Here is a 22,292-nt window from a genome sequence, read left to right as displayed (position 1 = left end):
AGTTTCTATACCTGATATAACTATGCTTACTTCCCTTAGAAAATAAAATGTTTTTTAAAACATAACATAGTGTCCTGTAAGATTATTCTTGTAATGCTGAGCAAAATATTAAAAGCAAGAGAAGTATATTAGAGACCTGGGTGAGAGAAAGTTTTGATAATGCTTTTGATAAGCATTTTGGTATAAGAAGATGCTGAGTGCTAGTATTATTCAATACAAACATGCCATGAAGATAAAGAGACAAAAAGTGTACCTAGTAAACCAGTTTGTCCTCATTACCCATCAGAAAATGAACTTGAATTTTTCCTGTTAAATTTTTAGAGGGTATGTTCACCAAAATAGTTAGCAAACTGAGATGAAACTCAAGCTTAATTCTATGACACAGCTATGAAACTGATTGGTTCACTATAAAAGATGTATTTGGATGTTCAAATAAAAGTATCTATACCACCTGCAGATAAAATTTCATCAGTTTATAAAACACCTCCCAAAAAGATCCAACTATGGATAAAGCACCATCAAGAAGTAAAGAATTATTGTGCATAAAATATTATATATACATAAAATGACCCCGTGACTAAAAAACCCTTTTCTGACAAGGTACATTTTGTGGATAAAATACCATCAATACATAAATTGTTGGTCAATAAAGTTATTAAATCCTTTATATAGATACCTTATATGAATATAGATATAAAGATTCTATTTGTGAGAACATAAAAAGCACTGAGGAAAACTTAACAAGATGGACAGCTAGTGCTATTTTTTCAAAATCACTTAACTTGCTACTTTGTGACATGGATCCAACTTCGTTCAGCATGTTTGCCTCTGGATTCTAAAAGTCTTATTTAAAAGATAAAAAAGGTGGACCAAACAGTAAAGAATTTCAGTCATCATCACTATCTACCCTAATGCTGACTCACACATTTTTAGAGAATGTGGTACCTTTTATCTATAATCTTCTTGACAGTAGCCAGCGCTAAAGCAGAAACATCTGAGAAAATTTTGTTTTACAAAATTGGATTTCCTTTAATAAAGTTAGTCAGTGACGTTATGACAGATAGCTCCAGAGGGAAAAAATGTAATTATAAAGAATTTTTACATTCCAGTGATGATGAAGCTACTCAATTAGTAGTCTATTTATAATAATCTCTTATAAATTATTTGATCTGAAAGATCATACAAAATGATGTACCCTATAGATGTAGACCTTTTCAAAAATGATAGTTGATGAGAAATGACTGGCAGTCCAGATCAAAACAATTTTTAGGAGAATTCTTCCAGTGTGCATAAATTGACAGTGGTACTGAAAGTATCCTTACAGATGTCGTCCAAACAAACCACTGATGCTCCCCAGCTTCAGAAATCACATACTTTTAGGTTGCCTTTTAACATAACAGAAGATTTTAGTGTAAAATTTTTTTATCAAAGTTCTCGTCCATGTTTTCAAAAGTTGATAAGGAAATAATCAAATCTTTAGCGCTGAAATGCACTCTGATTTTAAGGCATTCTTGTTTACATACGTCTCTAATTAAAGACATAACTTTAATAATTAATTAACATATAATTAAATAACATATAAGAGTAATGTACTCTCTAATAGAAGGTTTTTAATGATAAAGGAGATTTCCAATTTTCTCCAACTCGAGAAAGAAGCATAAAGTTCAGAATTCTTGAAGCTGTCAAAATTATGGAAAAAGTGGTTTAAATTATTGATAAATTTAAGTTCTAGGAAAAACCTTAATCCCGAAAAGCTTCTGTTATATGTCATATGTTAAATGAAACTTTGTGGGGCTTCCCTGGTGGCGCAGTGGTTGAGAGTCCGCCTGCCGATGCAGGGGACACGGGTTCGTGCCCCAGTCCGGGAAGATCCCACATGCCGCGGAGCGGCTAGGCCCGTGAGCCACGGCTGCTGAGCCTGCGCGTCTGGAGCTTGTGCTCCACAACGGGAGAGACAACAACAGTGAGAGGCCCGCATACTGCCAAAAAAAAAAAAAACAACTTTGTGACTGTTTAGATAACTTAGTGGGAAAAAATGCATACTACCTGATAAAGTCTGTAGTAGCTTAAATTTCTATAAGTAACAAGCTTTTGATTCTGAAGAATACCTCTTAATCCATAAGGCATGGGAATGAGTTCTCAGGTTGTTGACTCTGTTTCTGTTGTACAGAGGCTGGCAAACCTTTTATGTGAAGGGATAGATAGTAAACATCATACTTTTGCAGGGCATAATGGCCTCTGTCAAAACTATTTCATTATGCCTTGCTAGCACAAAAGCAACCATAGACAATATATGAACAAGTGAATGTGGCGGGAATTCAATGAATATTTATGAAAAGTAAAATTTGAGGGTTTTTTTTACATTTTTACACCCCAAAACATCATTTTTTTCCAGTGATTAAAAACTTATAAAACCATTCTTACTTTGCAGGCTTGTCAAAAATAGATGGCAGGCCAGGTTTACCCCATGGGTGGTAGTTTCCTGACTCATGTACTATGAAAATTTGGGACCCATAAACTAACTGAGTTTGATATTAAAGGCACATATATTTCTAAAAACAATGAACTTTGGGAGTTCCCTGGCAGTCCAGTGGTTAGGACTTGGAGCTTTCATTGCTGAGGGCCTGGGTTCAGTCCCTGGTCAGGGAACTAAAATCCCACAATCCGTGCAGTGAGGCCAAACAAACAAAAGCAATGAATTTTACTAGGGAAGTTTCAAATTTTATTACAAAAAATTAATACATAAGGTTTAAATATTCATATTTTTAGTAATTTGGATATTGAATACATTGCTGAGAAGGCACATGAGCATTCTGCTAAAATATACCTTGAGTTAGAAAAAGAAAGTTGGAAAAAGAAAGTTAGATCAAGACTTAATGTGAGGTTGAATTTCCAGTAAAAATTGTTTATTACCTTAGAAATAGCCAATCAAAATGGATCCAGACATATTTTCAGAACACGTGGTAATCACATTTGTGAAAACCTCACCATTAGTCTAGATTGCAGCAAAATGGAGTATACACCTTGAAGTTCCCATACCCCCACAGAAACACTGACAAGCAAAAACTGTCAAACCCAACTTTTCAGAACTCTGGAAAACAGTTAAAGGTTTACAGTAACTAATCAAACATTGAATCAAGAAAAAGGTAACTTTCAAATGGTAGCAAAGATTTATGATATTTTTACTTGTCCTTGCCCCACCCCCTCCCCAGCACAGTAGCAGTCTTAAAGAAAGAAACTTGCATTCCTTGTGTAAGTCCTTGGTCCCTGCTTTTGAAGGAAGCAGAGCAGACTTCATTGGAAAATTGTTGTGTTTGTCTGTTACAAACTGGGAGCTGCCTGATATGTAGAAAAGCACTTGTCCCTGTTCAGCTTAACTGGGAACTCAGATCAGAAACGCAGTATGCATAGCTCAAAAAAGCTGCAAGCCAAATTAACAACTCACAGATGCTTAGGGGAAAAAAATGTGATGGAAACATAAAACAGATGCCAAAAGCCCTGGAACAAAAGTTAGGGAGTTTCATTAAGAAATTAAGCATTCAAAAGCATCCATGAGAGGTATTTAGAAAGCCATGGACAAGCCCAGAACAAAACTCATGCTCAGAAAAGATACGAAACACCCTAAATTTTCACCTCAAACCAATTCTTAGGCTCAGTGTAAGCCTACCTAAGTATTTGACGTAGTTCCCTTCATAGATCCAATCTGCACAGACTAGGGTGTGTATGTTTTTTAGCTCCTGGCCTTCAAGGGAATCTCTATGAAAACTCTAGCTTAACACAAGGAACGGAGACTTCAGTGACCACAGAAGATAAGGAACATATAGTCTGAAAATATATAGTTTGGGGAAGTCACTAAACAAATGGGCTACTATAGCCTTCAAAAATCAAAAACATAAAAACACCAAAAAACACGGAAAAGAGGCAGATCTGATTTCCAAGTTACCACATTATAATATGCAAATGTCCAGTTTTCAACAACAAAAACAACCCAAAAAACCCCACAAGGAATACAAAGAAAGAGGAAACATATAGCCCCTTTAGAGGAACAAAATAAACATTAAGAAACCCTCCCTGAGGGAGTCCAGACTTTGGAGTAGTTATACAAAGACCATAAAACAATTATATTAAATATCCTCAAAAAGCCAAAGGAAAACATAGACATAGACCGAAGGAAATCAGGAAAATAATATGTGAACTAAATGAGAATATCAATACAGAAGTAGAAATTATAAAAGGGAACCAAACAGCCACCATGGAAAATTTTGACAGTCCCTCAAGAAGTTAAGTATAGAATTGCTACATATTTCATTAATTCCACTTCTAGGTATATACCCAAAAGAACTGAAAGCAGGGATTCAGATACTTGTACACCAATGTTCATAGCAGCACTATTCACAATAGCCAAAGGTTGAAACAACCCAAATGTTCATCAATAGGTGAATGGATAAACAAGATACAGTATAAATGTACAAAATATTATTCAGCCTTAAAAAGGAATAAAATTCTGATATACACTGTAACATGGATGAACCTTGAAAACATTACGCTAAGTGAAATAAACCAGACACAAAAAATGGTTAATGTATGATTTCACTTATCTGAGCTACACAGAACCAAAAAATTCACAGAGAAAAGTCAAATAGATGTTAACAGGAACTGGAGAAAGTGTGGATTGGGAAGTTATTGATTAATGGGTACAGAGTTTCTTTGGGGGATGATGAAAAAGTTCTGGAAATGGATAGAGGTAATGTTTGCAGATCATTGTAAATGTACTTAATGGTACTGAATTACACACTTAAATATGGTTAAAAGGGTAAATTTTGTTACATATTTTTATCATCATCATAATAATAAATAACTTGTAAAAAATGGAAACACACAGATTCTGGAGATGAAAGTACAATAACTGAAATAGAAAATTCACTAGAGGGGTTCAACAGAAGATTTAAACACACAGAAGAAATAATTAGTGGACTTGAAGATAGAAAAATTGAAGTTATTTAGTCTGAGAAGCAGAAAAAAAAATGAAGAAAAATAAACAGAGCCTAAAAAATATATATGGACCTATGATAAGAGATAAGGACCTATGTGATACTGTCCAGCAGACCAAAATATGCATTATGTGAATCCCAGAAGGAAAAGAGAAAAAGGACAGAAAGAATATGTGAAGAAATAATGGCCAAAACATCCCAAATTTATCGAAATTCATGAATCTAAAAACTTTAGTTTCAAAATTGGATAGACTCACACCAAGAAACATTATAATCAACCTGTCAAAAGACAAGCTATCATGAAAACAGTGAGAGAAGTGACACCTCACATTCATTTACAAGGAACCTCAATAAGATTAACAGGTAACTTCTCATCAAACTATGTGTGGCAGAAGACAGTAGGATGACCCGTTTAAAGTGCTGAAAGAAAAAAACTATCAACTAAGAATTCTGTGTCAAACAAAACTGTCCTTAAAATAGGGAGAAATTAAGACATTCCCAGGTAAAAGCTGAGGGAGTGTGTTATCACTAGACCTGCCCTAAAAGGATTTATAAAAAGAATTCTTCAGATTGAAATGAAAAGATGCTAGACAGTAACTCAAAGCTTTGTGAAAAAGTAAAGTTCTCTGGTAAAGGTAAATACATAGGCAAATATAAAAGACAATGTTATTAAATTTTGGTTTGTAACTCCATATTTTCCTATAGGATTTAGAAGACAAATACATTAAAATTATAATTCAGTGGTATTGGCCATATCATGTATATATTTTTTACAATACTTATTGTATTCTACATACAATAAGTACAGGGGAGAAGAGGAGATAAAGCTGTATAAGAAAAATGATTTTCCATGCCATTAAAGTTATGTTGACATCAATTCAAATTATGTTATAAATTTGTAAATGTATTCTCTCCATGGTATGGTAATAAAATAATGTTATTTTATTAACATTTTAAATATTAATAAAACATCTAAAAATATACAGAAAATAAAAAGATAGTCAAATGGTTCATCACAAAAAAAGCAACCACACACAAAAGAAGGCAGTGATGAAGAAAGTGAAGGATAAAAATAGCTGTAAGCACACAGAAAATAGTTAAATGGAAAAATCCTTCCCTATCTGTAATTACTTTACATGTAAATGGAATGAATTCTCTAATCAAAAGGCAGAGGCATATAGAATAAATAATAATAATACAACTATATACTGCCTACAGGAGACACATTTTAGATCCAAAGAAACAAATAGATTTAAAGGATGGAAAAAGATACTCCATGCCAATAGTAACCAAAAGAGACCTAGGTTGCGATATTAATATCAGACAAAATAGACTAGGTCAATGTTACGAGACAAAAAATGGCATTATATGTTGATGAAAGGGTTTATTCATTAATAAAACAATTATAAACATATCTGCACCAAACAACAGAGCCCCCAAAATAAATAAAGCAAATAATGACAGAATTCAAAGGAGAAACAGTTTTTCAATATACCACTTCCAATAATGAATAGAATTTCTATATAGAATATCAATAAGTATTATAGAAGACTAAGGTAAAACTATGAATTGATTAGACCTAACAGACATATCGAGCACTCCACCCAGGAAGAGAATCCACAAGGGCACACAGAATATTCTTCAGAATAGACCATGTTAGGGGACAAAACAAATCACAATAAATTCTAAAAGACTGAGTCAAACAAAGTATCTTTTCTGACCACAATGGAGTAATGCTAGATATCAATAAGGAACATTGGAAAGTTCACAAATATGTGGAAATTAAACAACATACTCTTAACCAATGGGTCAAAGAAGAAATCTCAAGAGTTTAGAAAATACTTTTAAATAAATTAAAATAATGATGCAACATAACAAAACATGGGATGCAGCAAAGGCAGTGCTCAGAGGGAAATTTATGGCTGTAAACATCTACATTAAAAAAAGAAGAAAGATCTCAAGTCAATAACCTTAACTTCACACCTTGAGGAACTAGAAAGAGGAGCAAAATAAACCCAAAGCTAGCAGAGAAAATGAAATAATAAAGATTAGAATGAAGAAAAATACAATATGAACTAGAAAAACAATAGAATCTATGAAGCCATATGTTTGTGTTTTTGAAAAAATGAAAATTTACAAACTTTTAGCTAGATTGACCAAAAAATAGGAAACTTTCCACTTTTCACCATTGAGTATGATGTTATTAGTTGTGAATTTTTAATAAATCCCCTTTATCATGTTGAGGAAGTTCCCTTCCATTCCTAGTTTTCTGAATGTTTTTATCATGAAGGAATGGTGGATCTTGTCAAATGCCTTTTCTCTGTTCATTGAGATGATCATGTCACTTTTCTTCTTCAATCTATTAACGTAGTCCCAATTAGTTACTTAGGGCTACTGTTACAAAGCACCACAAACTGAATGGCTTAAACAACAGAAATGTCTCACAGTTCTAGAAGCTAGAATTCTGAGATCAGAGTTTGCAGGGCCATCCTTCCTCTGAAAGCACTAGAACAGGATCTGTTCTAAGCCTGTCTTCTAGCTTTTGGTAGTTCCTTGGCTTTTGGCAGTATAACTCCAGTCTTCACATTGGATTTTCCCTGTGTATGTCTGGGTTTTTACATGATGTTCCTTCTACAATAACATTAGTCATATTGAATTAGGGTCCCATCATACTCCACTACAACTTCATCTCAACAAATAATTACATCCTCAATGACCCTATTTCCAAATAAAGTGACTTTATTTGGTAGAGAGGTTAGAAAATCAATATATGAATTTGGGGGGGGGCACAATTCAAACCATAACACAGTGTATCATATTGGTTAGTTTTCTCATGTTGAACCTTCCTTGCATTCTGGGATAAATCCCATTGAGTCATGATGTCTAATCCTTTTAATATGCTATTAAATTCAGTGTGCTAGTTTTCTGTTGAGAATTTTTGCATTTATATTTATAAAAAATACTGGTATTTAATTTTCTTTTCTTGTGATGTCCTTACATGGCTTTGGTGTCAGGGTAATGCTGGCCTCATAGTACAGGTTAGGAAATGTTCCTTCCTCTTCCATTTTTGGAAAAGTTTGAGAAATACTCGTGTTACGTCTCATTTAAGTGTTCAGTATAATTCACTACTGAAGCCATCTGGTCCTGGATTTTTCTCTGTTGGGAGATTTTTAGTGCCCTGTTTCATCACTACTATTCAACATCATAATAGAACTTTTTTTTACCACAGCAATTAGACAATAAAAAGACAAAAAAGGCATCCAAGTGGGATAGAAAAAAGGAAAACTATCTCTATTTGCAAATGTGAATAGACATCCCCAAATATGCAAATCCACAAGAAGGCTACTAGAACTAATAAGTGAACTCAGCAAGGTTACAGAACAGAATATAAACACAAAAAGTCAATTGTATTTCTATACACCTAAAATAAATAATCCCCCCCAAAATTAAGAGCAATTCCCACTACAACAGCATACCTAAATAAAATAATAATCAATCAATCAAGGAGGTGAAAGACTTATACAGTAAAAAGTTCATAACGTTTCTGAAAGAAATTTTAAAAGGACTAAATAAATGGAAAAGACCTTCATGTTCTTATATTTTTGGCAATGCATTATTAGATATGACACCAAAAGTGTGAGCAACATATCTGGACTCAATCAAAATTAAAAACTTTTGTGCATCAAAGTATATTATCATGAAAGAGACAACTTGTAGAATGGATGAAAATATTTAAATATTTTCAAATCATATATCTGATAAAGGTGTAACATCCAGAATATATAAAGAACTCATGCAACTCAAAATAAAAAACAATTAAAATATGGGCAAAGACTTGAATAGACATTTCTCCAAACAAGATATAAAAATGGCCAATAAGCTTTTGTAAACATGCAGTATCATTGACCATTAGGAAATTGAAATCAAAACCAGAATGAGTTACTGTTGCATACATACTAGGATGACTTTTTTTTTTTTTTTTTTTTAAGGAAAATGACAGGGTTGGCCAGGACATAGAGAAATTAGAATTCTCTTAAATTGCTGTTGGGAATTGCAGCTGCTGTGGAAAAGTTTGGTGGTTCCTCAAAAAGCTAAACATAGAATTACCATATGACTTAGCAATTCCACTCTGAAAACAGGAATTCAAATACTTATACAATAACATTCATTGCAGTATAATTTGTCAAAAGGTGGAAACAACTATTGTCAACTGATGAATGGACAAAAACAATGTGATATACACATATAGTGGAATATTATTCAGCCATCAAAGAATGAAGCCCTTACACATGCTATAACAGAAATGAACCTCTAAAACATTATACTAAATAAGTGAAATAATCCAGACACAGGACAAATATTTATTCTACTTAAATTATATATTGTATACAATAGGCAAATGCATAGACCTAAAAAGTAGATAAAAGGTTACCAGGAACAGGGGTTGAAGGTAGGAATGGAGATTACTGCTTACAATTACTACTTAATTGTTGCAGTTTCTACTTGGAGTACTGAGAAATTTTTGGAAATAGTGGTGATGATTCCTCACCACTATACATCAAATAGTGGTGATGTAATCCTCACAGTGGTTACACTGTGAATGTAATGCCACTGAATTTTACACTTAAAAATGTATAAAATTAAAAATATTGTATGTTCTATCACAATAAAAGAAATTTAAAACTCTCACCCTTCTAGAGAAACTGAAGATGTTATATCTAACTAGAACTGGACATAGAATAACTGAACAGAGAAAGGCATCAATAAATGAAAAGAGTTACTTACTAGGCACATCTAATGCAGAAAACAGGAAGACCTATTTTAATAGATAAACCTAGACAACTGGATGCAACATTTTTAAAGGTAAGTGAAAAAGGCAATGATGAGAAGAAATGAGTGGGCAGTGAGACACAGTTCTTCTGTTACCCTCTTAAACTGGACTCTGGGAATGGAAATGCAGTAAAACTGACTGGCTGAAATTGTAATCCTCATTGACCATTCAGAAGAAATGCAATCTTTTACAGTTTCTGCAATTCTTTATTATGGATATTCTTTATCATACACTGTAGTGATGCAAAAGGGCTAATAAACAGAATAATGGAAAACTAACCTCTACTATAGTTTTAAATCCTCAAACTAGTGTTCCACAGTAGCACTGTTCTTATTTTAACAATATTAATTAGACTTTAAATACTAGGTTTCCCTCACTTTTTCTTATTATATTTGCATTATATAAACCTTTCTCATATATTTTCACATCCTCATAATAAAACTAACTTCTTCCCTCTTTTACCTTGTCCTAAAGCTAGCTGTCCCAATGTTGCTAATCTTATGCATCAGTTTCAATAAGGAGCTTATCAGGTCAATAGTTTTATCTCATACTCTATTTTTTTGGAAAACATAGATATCATGACCAAATGCAATGTGCAGTTTCCCACTGCAGCATGGTCAGAAATGCTGGCCTATAGCATTTCTAAGGAAATTTTGTGGGTTTTTTCCTTAATTTATACCAAGCTCTAATACCGGACTTGCATTTTTTCCTAAAGAAGAAAGGAGACCAATTACTGAACTAACACATTACTTCATACATAAAATTATGAGTTCACCCTTATATATCCAAGAGGATCTAATTTCATTTGCTGCTTACATTCAATTAAAGGCAATTAAAAACTACGAATCTGAGATGTAAATTAAGCATATGGCAAGATGGAACCCTTGATAAAACTTTGAGGAAAACAGTGATTAGCCCTCAATCTTTGTTGACTTCTTGACCATTCCTCCATCAGGTCAGTTCTTAGACCTCCCTTTTCCATCTGCTTCCCTACTCCTGTTTCCCTGATTTCTATTTCTTTTTCTTGAGACCATCTTGGTTGTAGAGTGATGCAAGGGATCAAATTTTTGGAATGTGTTAGATTATTTAATTGGGACACAGGCACTGAGTTAACAATAATACAGTGCCTGTACTATAGGCCCCAAAATTCACTGATTCAAAGCTTGCATTTTTGTTTTTAGTATTCAATTATTCAATTTGTAAATCTAAGTCTCCTTAAACTTGTAACACAACCTGTCAATTATAATAGTCACTTGTAAATATAGTAAATTTGTGTTAAAATTAAAGGCACTCACTTTTACTTGTGTCCTTTGTTCAAATAATACTTAGTTTATCATTTTGACAGTGGAGAATTACCTTCAATATTTACCAGTTTACAAATTTCATTAGGTAAATTCCTTAAGATGGTTCAAGCTATACGAAAAAATTAGTTTATTTTTCTCAAGCATTCAAAATATCTACATCTCAATCTAGACAACAAAGGCTTCCTACCACTTATAAAACTCTTTTAAATTTAATTAAGTCAGACTTTTAAATTTAAAAAATCAAACACTCAAGTATTTCAAAGCATGAAGAAAAGCATAGCGATTATAAAATTTGTCACTACAATTCTTAAATATATCAAATAAATTAGCAATGCTATGGATTTTTTATAAACATGCACCCATTCAAGTACACCCACACACATATATGAATATTTAAACATTATTATAATTGCAAGGCAGCTTTAAGCTTTGTGACCAAAAATAAAGTTTGGGGTGATGAATTTCATTGGTGGGTGTCATTAGAGGGCCTGAAACGACTGAAGATTACCAGGATCACCTCACCACTCTAAGGCTAAGAGCAATGATCAGAGAGGAAACCCAACTGTCAATACTTGCTCAATTGAAGCAGTCATCCCCAAAAGACTATTTGTCCTCTGATACTGCTTAAATTAACTGAACATGTAACCAAAAGAGATTTAAACAAGAGTAACAGGATGTTGTCAAATAAGTTTATTTTTCCATTAGCAGAGTGAGATCCCATGGAAGGCGAAGGGAAGGAATATTAGAACACTTACAGAAAGATGAAGAAACTGTTTTCTCTGAATACCAAAGTATTGTCTGGGTTAATGTGTAGAACTTGTGGCTGGGACTTTTGGCTATGGCTTTGAGGAGTTTAATGAATCCTCCTCCTCAAAAATACGTATAAAATTAGATAGAATTATCAAAACAAACCATATTAGGAATCTGGAAATAGACCAATGGCAAAAAAATTTGGGAAGGTATTATTCATAATTTCAGGTAAGAACAGAGTCTGTTTTTTGCATGGGCAGTGCAGGGAGCAGTGTGGGGCTGCTCCCTTCCTTCTCTCTTCCCATCTTGATCAGCTAGGACAGTTTTCACAGAGCATGGCTGACCACCATAACCAGAAGCTTTGCTTCCAGAAAGAGACACTTGATTTGGGGTGAAAGCTAAAAAGTTGTGGTGATTTTTTTTCATTAATAGTAGGGAACTGAGTGGGAAATAAAGGGCAAAACCTGTAACTCTGCTAGGAATAGTTTGTAGTCCTAGTTGGTACACAGTGCCCTAGCCAGAGAGGCTGGATACTGGAGAACTATGTAAGGGTGAGATAAGCTGTCTTGGCTGACACATTCCTGGCTGACAAAGAAACTATGTACATGCATAAGGGATACTTGAGAGATCCTGAGATCTCTCATCCATGAGATATTTCAGATATCTGAGCAGTGGAAGCCTAGAAAGACTGGAAGACTGGCTGTATTTTGAATGCATTTCAACATACATGCAGGTAATTAGGCTAAGGTTTAAATTCTTAAGGACTCGAGTTATAGGAGCACGTGCTTTTCCCCTATCACTGGCTGACAGCTTTGCAGTCTTAGCCTCTTAGACACCAGGCTAAAAAATAATTAGAATAAAAAATATGAGAAGAGATATAACCAGATATATTCTTTGAGATGCAGGAAAGTTACAAAAAATAAAGCAGGATTCAGACTTGCTATAACATATTACCTAAAATGCACAATTTTGTCAATAAAATTAGGAAATATGAAAGAATAAGAAAACCATGATCCATACTCTGGAAGAAAAGCAGGCACTATAAGTAGACTTTCAGAGGGCCTAGATGTTGGATTTAGTAGATAAATGCTTCAACTATTTTACATATATATATGTTTAAAGAATTAAAATAGGATAAAAACGACTCAATAGAGGGAATTTTCTAGTTATTTTTCTGTTATTTCTAGTTTAATTCCATTGTGTTCTAAGAGCAGTCACTATATGATTTCCATTCTTTTAAATTCATTAAGGTGTGTTTTATGGCTCAGAATGTAGTCAGCCTTGATGAATATATTACGTGTGCTTGAAAAGAATGTATATGCTGCTGTTGTTGGAGAAAGTGGTTATAGATGTCAGTTATATCCAGTTGATTGTCCTTATTGATTTTCTGCCTACTGAATCTGCCCATTTATAATATGGGGATGTTGAAGTCTCCAGTGATGATAATTGGTTTATCTATTTCTCTTTGCAACTTTATTAGTTTTTGCCTCATGTAGTTTGTCATTCTCTTATTAGGTGTATACACGTTAAGGATTGTTATACTTCTTGGATAATTTATCCTATTATTATGTAATGCCCTTATTTATCTCTGATATCTTTCCTTGCTTTGAAGTCCTCGCTGTCTAAAATTAATATAACTACTCCTGTCTTCTTTTGATTAGTATTAGCATATTATATTTTTCTCCATCCACTTACTTTTAACCTATATATGTCTTCATATTAATGCAATTTCTTGTAGACAACATACACTTAGTCTATTTTTTTACCCATCTGACAACTTGTCTTTTAATTGGTAAATTTAGACAATTGATGTTCAAAGTAATTACTAACTTAAAAGGATATTAGAGAACAAAACTACTAATCTTCCCAAATTTCATAGATCATTTGTTATCACTTTAATGCCAGTGCTTTTACTGGCAAAAAAAAAAAACAACTGGAATATAGCTATATTACAAATTAATCATGTTATTACAAATTGATCGTGTTTTCAAAAGTAACACTAAATTATAAAATTTCCAGTATCATGAAGAAAAAATGTGCTCTCAAACGTTTCTATGCTATAGCACTTATAAGAATGCTGTTTAATTTAATAATGCTATTTAAAGCATTTCAAAAGTTGAAAAGCATAGTGAAATATACTTTTGTGAAGGAGATTATTTTTGATAGTACATATAACTTAAGTCTTTATTTTGATGGAATAAAATCACCTTTGGAATTTCTAAGAAAAATCTTATTTCAAAAATTCTTACTGACTGAAATTCCAAGAAAGTTGTACTAGAGAGGTGATATGATGAAAATTGAAGAGTTATGAGAATTAAATGATTTGCAATGTGTAAAGCACTTAGAACAGCCTGACACAAAGTAAATTCAAGAGTGCTCAAATGAAATAATTAACATATATTCCCAACTAAGCTCTCATTCCTAATTTCTTCCCTGGAGAATTAAAACAATCCAGGAAATCATATTGAAAGGCACCTAGTTTACTTTAGACCAAAAGCAGAGTTAACAGTTATACAATTTTTTCAAAGGCAGTTGGTGACGGCCAAGGGACCTATGGCAAGGAAGTCTTGTGGTACTTTCATGTGAGGTAAAATCATAGATTTGGAAATGTGCTAAGAGTTCTAGGGATAAAAAAGAATAATAAATATACTTAGGAAGTGCTCATATCAGTTAAATTTGGTTCTTGTAAGAGTTAACTAGCTCTTTTTACCCCAATAAACATGTAAAGATGTTATGTTGGTCAGATAAATTGCTCCCAGTGGGCACAGTGGCTTCCTTAGAGAATATTGCCACTTGCATCCAGAAAGATCTGAGTTAAGAGAGACAAGAGGTAGTTATGACTTTTCACCTCAATATATGCAAACTACAAATGCTATGTTGATGATCTCAAAAGCTAAATTAAATTGCACACAGGATTTTAGATATATATCCTGATGCTCTTGAATGCCACAAAAAGGGATGGCTTCAAGTATTTACTGAGCTTCTACTACATCTCAGGCACTGCTCACATTGGGTAATACAGAAATAAGTAAAACAGTTTGCAGCCTCTGGCTCAGTATAGTATACAAGGAATATATATTAACTGATAATCACAATGTAAAATAGGTAGTATGGCTAATATAAACAAAACATGAAAGATAAATGAAAAACATATCTAAATGTACCAAATAGCATAATTTTTAAATCACTGAACTTTCAGTGCCATAGTAATTATATAAATAAATTTGTAGAAAATAAAAATACAAATATGTCTTCTGTAACAAAAAAAGGTAACTGTACAACTGATGGAAATATAAGCAATATAAAGAACTGTATTATATCACCATCATAGAAAAGAATCTGGAAGTCAGATATAAAAACATGTAAAGAAACATTTATAAATATGCATGTATATAAGTAGAAGTCTGGAAAGTGATATGGGAAATTGAAACAGTTGTTTTAGCTCTGAGGAGCATTTACTTTTTTCTTTTATAAAATATTCTTGGGGTTAAAATTAATAAGTGAATAGCTATATTGATCTTCCTTTCTGCTATTATGTTAATTATCTACTACTTCTGTTATTACATTATCTATTATGGAGTACATGTCAAAACACATGGGTTTTGGTTAATCCATATTTAAATATTATAATGTGGTGAATAATGACAGAGAGTTGAGAAACAAACACACCTGGGTGCATATTTTCTCTCTGTCACCCACTACCTGGGACAGGTTACTTATTCTTGCTGTACAATGGGATACTAAGAATTCCCATTTCACAGAGATGTAGTGAAGAATTATTGAGGCATGTAGATGATGCTCAATAACTGTTATTACTCTCAATTATTATCAACTACTGACTTTGTTTAGCAATTTCACTTTACAGATGAGAAAAGTGAGATCGAAAAAAGTTAATAGACTTACCCAAGGTCATAGATCATAAAATTTAAGGCCAGATTTACAAGTATTTATTCTAAGTAACAGCTACTTTGCTGTACGTTGATGAATTTTAGTTAAATTTACCATTACTTCAATTTTTTCTAAAATTAATGAATTGTATAATTCACAGATAATTTTCATTCAGATCAAATATCCTCAATGCCCTAATATTCCTTCACAGGCCAGAAATATTCACTCCACTATTGAGTCTTGTGCAGATGTTCCATACTCTATAAAAACATGAGGAAAAGGTAAAAATCTCACCTAGCCCCACTCCACACCTAGAAGCCCTTTTTGCCTTGCAGTGAGAAAACTATTTCCAGCTAATAATTTGGAAAAAATCACAGGATCACGTTGTTCGCTTTTCTCTTCTCAAAGGATCACAGACTTACACTGCATTTTGTCCAATGTCCAAAAACAATTATTTCATATTTTTCGTCTGCCTTCAGATTTTGTTTTTGCCGAAGGAGAAAGGGTAAATCCAATTCATTACTCTGTCATAGATGGAAAGGGAAGTTATTATTTTATTTTTACTCTTATTTTAAAATTTTATTAGAAAACTATTAGGTAGTTTTAGTTGGAAACTTCCTACCAGATCAACTAAAAGATTTTATACACTAGAGTTTAATCAGTTCAGTTCATGATCAAGACAGTTTTATATACATTCCTTGTGGAGCACATGAATTTCCTCTGAGCTTAGAACACCAAGTCTAAATATACCTGACCTTAGAGAACTCTTAGTTAGAGTGTATGAGTTTAGTTTTTTATTGACTTGAGAAGTGTGGTTTAGATAAATCACTTTCTGATGTTCTAAACAGTTTCATCACATCATTCAGAACAATTGTATTTTGTGTTTAAGACCCCTGTTGCTAATATGTGCCAGGCTCTGATATTATATATTTATAAAAATTTTACATCTGATCATCCTTTATCGATGATTACACAAAAGATTCCAAAATTCACAAGCTTCAATTTCTTTAAAAGTTTGAAATAGGGTATTGTCTTCTAAGAAATAAGAGTTTCAAAATAATACTATAACACAATCAGATAATTGATCATTATCAATGTTTTGCTATAAATTATATACTCATTTTCTGAAAATTATATATTTCTAACTTGCTGACAGCCTATTTTAAACACTGAATAAACTATTTTACTCTCTAATGTATTTCACTTATGATTTATTTTTTATTGCAGTATAAGGAAAAAGAAAGCAGCTGCATTCTCCAGCTGTGACAAAGTGTTTCAATATATGAGGCAAGCAACATCAGTAATAAATAAAGCAATTTACTTCTTTACAAAAATGACTATCTCTATTTAATATCAAAGCTGTTGCTAGTGGTAGAGACTAGCAGCTGGTATGGCTAAAGTGAATACTCACAGGGAAATTAGGTTGCAACTATATCAGCTATACTATGCTCACAAAGGCATACTAAGATTCCTGTGGAAAACATTTAAGTGCTTTCCTTTTGAATTCACTACCAAGAAACTATCTTATTTCACTTAGGTCACTGATAACAATTGAGTGACAGAATGCAGTCCATTGCTGCTACCACAAAGCAGTTAACTTCCACTTCCCATTGTAGGCAAAGAGTCCAGAGTGTCCTTTAATGTAAATAAGTAATATACTAAATTCATAAAATTGATGCAAAAAAATAAAATTTATTGCCATGTTTCTAGAACAGCTAGGGGCTGTGGAAATAGAATATGTTCCAATATGAAGCTTTCAGGTAATTCATCATTTTACACACACACACACACACACACACACACACACTTCCCCAGTTATCAACTATCACAAGTTAGACTACTATGATAAAATTAAAACTTCCCAAAGGGGCTTCAGAACTAGTTGCATTTTCGAGCAACCACTAATCTATAAGGATCTATGGTGAGACTGAATTTTCTAATGTCATTTTCACTAGAGAAACCAGGCAACTACCCAACAATTATTTTTCAACCATCGACCTGGAATCATATTTTCACAGTAGAGATCAAGGCATCATCTATTCATGGATCCAGGTATGTGTCTTGAATTTACATATGTCAATGACTAAGATGCACTGTGTTCATATTTCACTGAAATAACTATAGCTTATATCTGGATATCACCTTATAGTTTACATTATATTTTTGTATATTAATATATTTAATAACTATGTAAGATGGATATGAGAGTGTAACAGAGAAAAACAAACCTGACTCCATATTGGATCTATTCCTTTAGCTCTAACCCTTGTGCTCTGTTGCCTGTGCTTAGTCATGCTGGCTGTGCGCCTTTGTAAAAGAATGTTACCTATAGCCTGAGATATACATGATAGACTCTGACCTTTAAAGGTATAACACTTTTCCATTTATATAGAGATAAAAAGTTGCAGAACAGAGAATAACATTTGCCTTCTTGGAGGCTTACAAGAACGTTGTGAAGGACAGCTGCAAGAACAAAGGATTTCTTCACCAAGAAGTCTGCAACCTTTTAGTATAAAAGAAGCCTGAATTCTAACTCGGGTAAGATGGCTCTTTGGACACTAGTCCACCATCTTTTTGGTTCAGTCTGCTGGATTTCCAAATAAAGACACTAGTCCTTGCCCCAACAACTTGTCTTTCATTTATTGGCCCGTCATGAGGCGAGCAGTATGATCTTGGACTCAGTAAAAAAGGAATTATTGCCCCACTTGATATGAGACCATGAATTTCATAAGGGTAAATAATAGCCTAATGCTACATAGCAGTCATTTGCAATCTGTTTGCTAGACTGTGAAAAGGGAAAATTCCACAGAATAACTGTCAAAGTCATTATCATTACACTAATACACCAAGTTTTGGAAATAAGTTAATGATAGGTAAAAAAAAGCTTGTAATAGATAATGGAGAAAGGAAATGATTACAAAGGAATTTCTGTTAACTTGCATGTTTTCATCAGTATTTTATCCTATATCTTTTTACTGTATCAACTGAAATAGGTTTCTGCATATAAAACCACATTATATATTATTTGTGAAGAAATTCTGTATTCTGAGAGTGCTGACAATCTTGTCAACTTGCTTGAGCTACTAAATGCCCAGCAGGTACATACTGATAAGAATTTTTATACCCCAAAGGTCTGACACTGAGGACAAATTGGAGAATTTTTCCATAGCTGTCGAATAGTACAACATGATTATAGAAAACTAATAGGTAACTTAAAAGGCCACTTCTTGGTTTTCTATATTTCATAAAATGGTCAGTGAAGTAAAAATTATTTTCTCAATAATAATAACAGTAATATGAAGCAGCAGAAGAGAAAGAAGAGGAGGAAGAATAAGAAGAGGAAAAAGAGAAGGGGGAGGGGGAGAACAAGTTTGCCTTTTTCATGCTACTTTCTTAAGTATTCCAGACCACATGATGTATATTACAACTGAATGAATAAGCTCTGTTCTATTGAACCAAACATGAGATTTCTAAAATGATAAGATGCCACTCTTCTTGCTATTTTTGTGTTTTAAAGTTATTTTTATAGTTATATAAATATATAGAATATTTTATAAATATTTCATAATATATTTGTTTTAATTATATTGTTTTATATTATATACAATACCTATTTTAAATGAATATGCTAAAAGTTCTCCATTTAAATTTCTAATATGAAAAATACTGATAGAATTTACCCACTTTAAGGGTCTCCACAATTTTTAAGAATTTTATAAGTTTCTGAGAGAAAATTTTGAGAGCCACTCCCTTAAATTATGTTTTAGAGTATGTTACACCAGGTACATAACTAATATATTCATCTTTTCAAATGGGCAAAGAGTTCTGCTTGTGCTACATATAATATAATGAGTTCTTTTTGTCTGGTCTACTAATTTAAAATTTTAGAATAAATATTTTCTATGGCATATTTAAAAAATACTCAAATTATCATTAAGCATAGGTAAATGAAATAAAAATTCATATTAAGGATGTGGGTCAAAATTTGTTATTTAATTTGATAGTTTATCATTATAGGTAAAGAATTTTCCTTTTCATAGTCATGACAATTTATTATTATATTGGTGAGTGACTATAAAACTTATCTGTATAAGGAGTAGTATATTTTGAAGTAGAGAGAAAACATGTAAACAGTATTCTGGCAATGGTCAAAGTGGATTATATTAAATGACTTCAGTAATAGCACTCTCTTCTTTGGTGTTCAAAACAATAGATCTAAAAGGTTCCTGACTGCAAATTTTAAGAATCGCTCAAAATCACATGCGTATTAGAAAATTTTTTTCAATGCATGTAATTGTCCTCCCTTATAACACAAAATATTTAAAATAATCAGAAGTTAGAAACAACCTATAAAATAAGAATGCTAAAGTTAAAACTAAAGTAATTTGAAAGTATACTATGGGATGTAGATTGGCATATTTTAGATTACCTGAATAATCCCATAATTCTGTCTTTTACAATTTCTAGAGTATGGATATATGACATTACATTTTCACTTAGAAAACTGATTTAACACATATTATGTGTCACAAATTGTGAGTAAAACTGGAACACGAAGTTAAGATTGATGTCTCAGGCCTAGATGTTACAAAATTTCCAGTCTCTTGGTATGAAAAGTATATATGTATATTATTTGTTAAGTTTTGATATATATATATATATATATACACACATATATAAATATACACACACATACACATAAATATAGATATAAATATAGGTATAAAAGGGTGTGAAGACCAAATCTTAATCTATGTAGAAGCTGGGAAGACCTGAAATAGACTAAGGGGTTCTATCAGTCTACTGTGGGTCCTGAAGTTCTGATACAATACTATGATGGTTGGTCATTTTGCATGAACTTTGGGAGGTTCATTTCATTATTAAATTTAACTGAATATTTAGTTTGTTTTGTTATTCTTCCATGGGAATCTAAAAAATCTAGCTTGATCTGAGTTATGCTAGTTCTGCCTGTCTTAGTATAAAAGTTAACCTTTATTCTATCTTGGTTTACTTTGTTTCAGCACCAACTTTTGGTCCATATTCAACTGTTTTATTCTTATTGGAAGAAAATTATATATTATATAATATTTTATCATGGATCATAAGAGTAAAACTAAATTTATCACCACTGCCTAAATTAAAGATTTTTGGTTACACTACTTTATTAACCTAACCACCTGCTTATGCTTCAATAGTTAAATAAACATCCTAATTTATGAAACTAATTGTATATACAACTGCAATTGTACTAGTTAGGAATTATTACTAGAGCTCATACATTGAAAATCTAGCAATCTAGTTAAACTAGCTAATCCCAGTTGTCTTGCATTGGGAAAGAGTTTAAGCAAACCATGCTAATAATAAAGGATACTTATCTAACAATAACCAGTGCTCTTCTACTCATTTAGTTGTAAGGATAGATAAGGTTCCATAGCAAAGAAAATAAAATCATACATTGAAACATTTTCTTCACTATGTAAAGCAATCTATTAAAATATCAACACTGTGATTCCCTTGCAGGTATGAAGAAGAAACTGCCTCAAATCAATCATCTGAGCTCCTGATGTGGTTAGTTTTAATGTCAACTTGACTGGTGCCCACGGGGTGGCCAGATATTTGGTCAAACATATTTATGGGTCTGTGAGGGTGTTTCTAGATGAGATTAACATTTGAATTGATAAAAACAAGTAAAGCAGACTGTCCTCCCCAATGTGAATGGGCCTCAACCAACCCATTGAAGGAATGAATAGACTAAAAGACTCAATAAGAAAACTTATTTCTAACTGCTTGACTGTCTTCAAGCTGGGACATCAGTATTCTCCTGCATTCAAGCTCAGTCTGGAACTTACACCACTAGCTGGCTCTCCTGCATCTCCAGTTTGCTAACTACAGATCTCAGATCTTATGTCAAAAAACCTCGCCTCGCATCACTTCACTTCACCTCACCTCGCCTCGCGTCTTCGCCTTGCTGTGCCTCAGCCAACGAGTCATGCCGCGCCTGCCGGTTCTCTGCCTACTTCCGAGCTGCCATGTGACCCTGCTGGTCCTGCAGCCTGGTCAGCGCCTGGCCCACTTGGAGCCTCCCCGCCAGTGCCCCGCGTCGACCGTAGAGGTGGCTATTGCCCTCATGGTGTTTTTTACCACCTTCTTAACCCCCAGTGGTTATGTGCTAAGCAATATGAACCAGTTCTGAAGACGGTAGTGGGAGAAGATGTAGAGCAGCTGTTAACGTCCAACAAACTTTCAGAAAACGCTGTGGCTTCTTTAAATGAGTAAAAGTGCTTAGTTCGGTTGATGATGCAACCGCTGTGGGTATTCACTTTCATAACCACATGCTTATGGTAAATATTTTGCACTTTTTTTGTATTGTGTATTATAGAAAGTTGTATAGTCATTTAAAAATGTTAAATAAAATTGAGGCAGTTGTTCATGCTTGGTAAAAAAAAAGAGAGAGAGAGAGGTGTCTTATATTGATACCACACACACACACACACAGAGTCAAATTCTCAAAAGCAAAGAATACAACAG

General features: G+C 33.0%; 1 protein-coding gene across 1 annotated transcript; it reads left to right on the top strand.

Annotated features, from left to right (window-relative positions):
* The first annotated feature begins 21,753 nt into the window (after window positions 1-21,753).
* Window positions 21,754-21,957, top strand: LOC114896565 (cytochrome c oxidase subunit 8C, mitochondrial). Its single transcript, XM_029224600.1, has one exon. It carries the CDS (start codon window positions 21,754-21,756, stop codon window positions 21,955-21,957), a length of 204 nt encoding a protein of 67 aa, XP_029080433.1.
* The last annotated feature ends 335 nt before the right edge of the window (window positions 21,958-22,292 follow it).

The sequence above is a fragment of the Monodon monoceros genome, unplaced genomic scaffold (genome assembly GCF_005190385.1).
Source record: "Monodon monoceros isolate NGI ecotype Baffin Bay Population unplaced genomic scaffold, NGI_Narwhal_1 Super_Scaffold_16, whole genome shotgun sequence".
Classification (NCBI taxonomy): Eukaryota; Metazoa; Chordata; class Mammalia; order Artiodactyla; family Monodontidae; genus Monodon; species Monodon monoceros.
Note: the sequence above shows the minus strand (reverse complement) of the source record. Positions and strands in the feature narration are given on the sequence as shown.

What these genes read in the sequence shown, in the direction of transcription:
- LOC114896565 (XM_029224600.1), top strand. Translation starts at nt 21,754, where the DNA reads ATGCCGCGCCTGCCGGTTCTCTGCCTACTTCCGAGCTGCCATGTGACC.